We start from the raw sequence: 6,213 nt of genomic DNA, 5'->3' as shown, positions 1-6,213 counted from the left end.
CACTGTAGTTCAGAATGGTAACACAATACTAACCTAGCAATTCAACTAAATTTTGAGAAAAATTTCTAATGATTCAAATGAGTCATTCACATATCTTTTGCTTAAGCAGATGTAATAACAAGCACACAATTGTATTATGACATTTCATGAGCCAAGTGCTGCCTGTGAATGTGTTTTTGGAGCCCATGTGAATCAGGCTTTCTTCCCCACTACTGAAATCCAACAGTTGTCACTCATTTTGTTCAATCCATTCATTAAGTTCATTCTCACCTCTCACCTCACACATCATCAGCACAGCTTACTGCCTCTACCTTCATTTCCAACCATCTCTACTACTACTGCTGTCATCTCTTGCCTAGAAATATTGCATTAAATGCATAATTGCTCTATACTTTTTACCCTGCTCCCCAGGAACCAAAGTGATCTTTGAAAATTTAAGTCTTATAACTCTTCTGTTCAAAGCAGCACTGTGGTTTTCCTGCAAGCCTTGGTCTTTCCCCATATGCAATCATACTTCTTTACTTCAACTCTTTCCTTTCACCTTCTTGGGTCAGCACAGTGGCCATCTTGTTCCCAGAACACATTAAGCACATTCCAGACTGTGAATGTGTTCTTTTGCCTGGATGGTCTGCTCACCTCTCCCCACATACAAATGTGACCTTCTTTCCACGTTATAAAGTCCTTCTCTAGACACTATAAAAATCCTTCTCTATTCATTTATTTTCCATACACACACAACAAAACCCTTGGCCATGGGCCAATAAAACCTGCCTGTACCAAACTTAGTGTCAAACAAAATGACATGTACTTCTGATGTGTTTAGGAAGCAATAGATCACTTATTCATCTCAAAATGTCTTAACCTAGAATAACCAAAGACCCCCCCTCCCCCCCCCCCCCCCCCCGCCGCCCAAAAAATAAAGGGATAGTATTTAAACAACTACCTGGACTCTTCACATGGGTGGGTGGGGGGTATACCTATAAAGATTAACAAGGGACAACTAAGGAATTTTTGAGATGTTGGGGCAGGAGAACCTGTTCACCTCCCCAACAGCCTTTACTATTTCATTTTCACTTTCCCAGGGCCAGCTCACCTATCAGACTTCAGTTTAGATGTTACCTTAAAACCCTTACCCCTCTGCCAGATTGTCCTGGTTTTAACAGAATTGATCACCCTAAATACTTTCTAATTACAATGTTTCAGACAGTAATGGCCTAAATAGGGCTGGTACTTTTTCCCTTTGATTTCATGTCAGAGCCAGAATGCTTAAATTAACTGGAGAGTCCAGTGTTTGGGTCTGCTTTCCATCACCAGGGGGCACTATTAACCTAAAATTCAGGACCACATTTTTTGAAATTATATGGCAAATTCCATAGTCTGATCTTTGGACTCACATGTCCAAATGGAGTCAATGGTCTTTTTTTAATGTTTACCCTTTTAAAGATATAATAAACCAAGCAAAATATTCCATTTGCTAAAAGAATTTTCCATGTTTTCCCTCTCAATCTTAGTTGCCAAAGTGCAAGGTCATTTTTTCCTTCTCACCTAATAGTGAAAACCTTAGCAGCAGACTTTTATTGCTCCAGGTCTGTCAGATGCATATTCATATCCATTCCAAAGCACACAGCTTTTCTGGATACTTCTCCTCTGGCCACTAGCTATTCCCTTCCTTTCAAAGGAGGGATTGGTGTGCTTCATAAAGGGACCTGGGTTTTAAGGACTTAAAAGGTCCAACCATCACATTCAACTGCTTTTTCCATTTTACAAACTATAGTCAAACCATACATTAAATGTCTCAAAAAACTGGACACAAAATTTAATTTCATATCCCATAAGGTATTCTTTTGACCCCCCCCCAACATTTAAAGATACAACCACCACCTGGAGCTGTACAGGTAGAATGAACCCCCTTTGCCAACCCCTGTTCTAGTTACCAGGGAATTGGCAATTCATTCCAGGTAACTTGATTCTACTTATGTTAAAATAAGCTCAGACAATACATTGCTTCCAACTGAGTTAGTGTCTCTTTATTCTTTTGGTAACCTCTTCCAGGGTTAACTACTTCCGTTGTAGGTGATGCAATGTGTAAGTTCCACACTTCAAATGTTGGCACTGTTATGAGCATGGTCTTTCCCTTTATTACAAGTCAGAATTAAAACCTTGATTCTTGTTTTTTAGATTCCAGTTGCAGAAGTAGTTTTCACTGCAGGAGTTATCTGAAGACAGTCAGCTTTCTAATGGTGGCCTACAATCAGGCTCTAGCTTCTCCAGGAACACTACAGGTTGGATTTAGTTTAAACATGTATTAAACTAAGAGAACTTCTCTCAAGTGAGTTTAAATGCACTTTATTTTTAGACAACCTACATGACATGTTTTCTTAAAAAACAATGCCTCCACTCCAAATAAACCACGGTCAAAATAAATGTGCTCAAGATGACATCAGTTCCATTTGTCTTAAGTCCTGGTGTTGTGTGGATGACAAGCAGCAGCCAGTTATGATGACAGATGATAGGTCCAAAGTAACTGCCAAATTTGTTACTGTAAAAATAAAGTAAGATCACATTAACACCTTTTCCAATAAAGAGTACCAACTTTTCTAAACTACAGCTGTATTCCCCAATTCAATCTGGACTGCCACACAGACAGACAGAAAGCGCAGGGATTATTTTCTTTTGCATCCTAGTGCAAACCAAAAGAACAACAGCAAATTGTTCAAGGTCTATCAGTGGATGCAGAACATCCTTACCCAATTGGAAGTAGCACATTTTCCAGAAAAATCTTATTATGCATCAAGTCCAATTTGCAGTATTATACCACCAAAAAGCTCAAATGGAGTATGAATGGTCAACCATCTTGTACAGTCCCTAATTTTAGGCCACTGTTGCCATTTATTTTGCTCATATCCTCTACTTAATTTATAGGAAGCCCTGAAGCTAGGACAATGTCTGTTTCCATACAGCCTCTTTGCAGGAAGTTCCTTGCACAGCAAACATACACTTATTTTTACTAAAAATGATCTTCTTAGCAGTCAGTTCTAGCTACTTACTAGAATATAATGTCTCAGACTTTCAATGATCAATTGCTAATTATCAGTAAACCAGAGTGCCACTCATGCATGTGTGACAAAATAGAAGAAATGGAAGTCATATCTAATGGGGAAGGTCAACATAGAGTGTTGTCTCTGAACCATCTACACTGTTTTCTGTAGATAACCAAGATTCTAGGCCTTTACACCACAAGAATCTATTACATGTGAAATACAATCCTCTCTAGATCCCCAAAGAGAAGCAAACTAAATCCCATGTTTTAAAAGTAGTGTTGTAGAATCCATTCTGTCAAGAAACACTGAGAATCATACCTAAAATCTCTATTTTCACAAATTACTGATTTCAAACCACTTTCTCATACTTACACATTTCTCCATTTCTAAACCATCCTTAAAGAAAATCATATATGGGGTCACACCATCCTCACGGTAGTCCAGGAGAGCGACCATGCCATCTGGATTCATGTTTTCACCAATAAAGAACTTGGGAAACAAATACCCAGAATTAGACCACCATATATGAATGTATCACATCAAAGCAAACCTATTACACCACAAAAAAAAAAAAAAAAAAAAAAAAAAAAAAAAAAAAAACCCAAGCAATTCCAGCAAGTAAAAGCTGATGCCTAGGGCTGGGGATGTGGCTCAAGCGGTAGCCCGCTCGCCTGGCATGCGTGCGGCCCGGGTTCGATCCTCAGCACCACATACCAACAAAGATGTCGTGTCCGCCGAGAATTAAAAAATAAATAAATATTAAAAATTCTCTCTCTCCCCCCCCCACTCTCTTAAAAAAAAAAGCTGATGCCTAAAAGCAGTGCTCATTACTCACAAACATCAGTTCACTTGATTAAAGCACTAATAAATCAAAATAGTGCAGACCAATCCTGGAACACTTCAGGCTTTCTAGGAACTTTTACTTTATCAAGCCCACATGAAATTCCAACTAACCTGCATGCCTCAGTAGTCAGGCTGACAATAATTTAAAGTACATCAAATGGAAATACAAGTTAGTTAAAAAATTTTAAAGCCAGTTTGCAATGTGTGTTGTTTTAAAATTACATCTTAGAGGTCAAGGGAAGTCACTGAAGTTTTCCAATAACAGGTCCAACAAGCTCAGATGCATCCAAAAGCCAGTGTCATAAGACACTGGAATTTAAAATAAAAGTTGGAATATTTAGAAAGTTAAGGAAGTCCAAGAAGGCAGAACTGAGAAATGTTATGAAATAGCATAAAATAGCCATTAAATATGGAAACATTTAAGATCCTGGAAGGTTACTTCCTATACCTGGACTACCAGTTAAGCCTATGCATCAATGTATTTAAATGACTCAAACAACAATTATTATAGGAAGATTAAAAACTTACCTTCTGTTTTTGCAGCTAAAACAGTACACCCATTTGATTCAAATAATGAAAGTATTTACCTGGTAATTTTTAAAATTAGCAAGGATGTGCTTGATTTGTTCTGCAGCCCCTGTCATAAAAGGTTTTACTCTCTCTGGTCTCTGTTCTTCAAGTTTGCCTTTGATTCTACAACAATATCATTAAATGATTGTTAAAAGTATAGAACTTTGAACAATATAAAAGTTTTTAAAGTAACAAGTACAAGCAACAAAGAATTCTGCAACACCAGGCCTAGCTTTCAATAAGCAAAGTAATAGCACAATTAAGATATTACTACTTTACAGAAGAAATCTTTCAAAAAATGTTTAAAATTCCAAATATTTAAAAAATATCATTCTAAGAAGACCAGACTGCATGCTTAAGCATGCTTGCAGTAGTTTACTGAAAGCAACCACCCTTGTCAGTGAGGTTTTCAACAAAGTATCAGGCCTTTCACAAGAACTTAAAATAAGCGATCTACTACTAAGGAACTTATTAAAATAAGCGATCCCAGACTTTGGCTGGGTGTTAAGATCACTTACGATTTCATGTAATCTTTGATGTACTTCTTGTATGCTTCTTTTGTGAAGCTGGTTTCCTGCAAGTGATGGTTCATGACAATATCAACACCAGTGATTACTGTGCTTTCGGTACCTTCGCCCTCGGGTCCTTCAGCGGAGGCATTTCCACCAATGAGCGAGTCATCAATGTTACCCTCGGTCCTACTGACCATCTGCATTAGAGTAAGTAGTTTAGTTACAAAAATGGGGGAAAAAATTCCAAAATAACTCCTATGCCAGCAGTTTATGCTTTCTCAAAATACTCTTAATTTTTGTTGGAAACCACAAAAGCACCATTTTTGGGGGGGAAGAAATGTTGGTTTCTCAAAACTGTTTAACAGAAACTAATTGCCAGTTTACCAGAACGAAAATGGATTCACTACAAGCATGTGGAACGCGTTTCCAGTTGTGGGCTCCTAGGTTGCCACTAGTTAAGTGATGACAGGGCAAATGTTTAAGAGTCTGGGGCCCCCAAACCAGAGACAACATGTCCCGGAAGGCCCGGAAGGAGGATGGGCGCCGAGGCGGCGGACCTATTTCCAGGCTCAGCTCCGCCTCCACTTTTCTAGAAAAACCCGAGCCCGGAAAGAGCCGACTCCTCCGCCAGGAGGGGGCGGAGAGGATTGCACAACCTCGGGCGGGGGAGTCGCGGAAACCCGAGCCCGCCCGCCAGGCTCTGCCTCCCCCGCGCGGCCGGCCGACTCACCTTGCCCTCCACCTCCAGGCAGAGCCCGTCCGCGATCTCCCTGATCTTGTAAATGTCGGAGAACATCTCATCATCTGTTCGGGGACAGGGAACCACTCATCACGGTGCGCCGGCATCGAGGCCTGGAGCCGGCTCCGCCATTTCCCGCGCCGGGCAGGCGCACGCGGCCCCCTGCCCCGCCCCAGCGCTCGAGACCCGGGCGCTTCCCCGGCACCGATCCCTCCTCGCCCCCGGAAAGGTGGCCGGCGTCCCTGGACCCAGGATGGCGGCGGTGTCCGCCTTCTCCGCTCCCACCCGCACCCCAGTTCCTCGTGGGCCAGTAAGGGTAGTGCAGTCAGGACTCACGGCTGATGAGGTCCCGGTAGATAATCATGATGGCGACTGGAGGGAGACGGCGGCAGCGCTAGCTTAGCAGGAGCTCGGAGCGAGCGCGGTGCAGCCGGAGCGGCGCTCGGGGGGAGGGGGGAGCGGGCGGAAAAGGCCGACTCAGCCGCTCCCCAACCTCATATAGAGGGCA

General features: G+C 41.7%; 1 protein-coding gene across 1 annotated transcript; it reads right to left on the bottom strand.

Moving 5' to 3' along the window:
* Positions 1-2,330: 2,330 nt before the first annotated feature.
* Positions 2,331-6,213, bottom strand: TPT1 (tumor protein, translationally-controlled 1). The gene is made up of 6 exons (XM_081280304.1): positions 6,042-6,213; positions 5,697-5,770; positions 4,973-5,163; positions 4,472-4,577; positions 3,414-3,530; positions 2,331-2,539 (listed from the first exon to the last, which is right to left on the bottom strand). The coding sequence occupies exons 1-6, from the start codon at positions 6,067-6,069 to the stop codon at positions 2,537-2,539; spliced, it is 519 nt and encodes a 172-aa protein (XP_081136430.1). The 5' UTR covers positions 6,070-6,213; the 3' UTR covers positions 2,331-2,536.

This window comes from Spermophilus citellus (genome assembly GCF_964194105.1).
Source record: "Spermophilus citellus genome assembly, chromosome: 1".
NCBI classification, from domain to species: Eukaryota; Metazoa; Chordata; class Mammalia; order Rodentia; family Sciuridae; genus Spermophilus; species Spermophilus citellus.
Note: the sequence above shows the minus strand (reverse complement) of the source record. Positions and strands in the feature narration are given on the sequence as shown.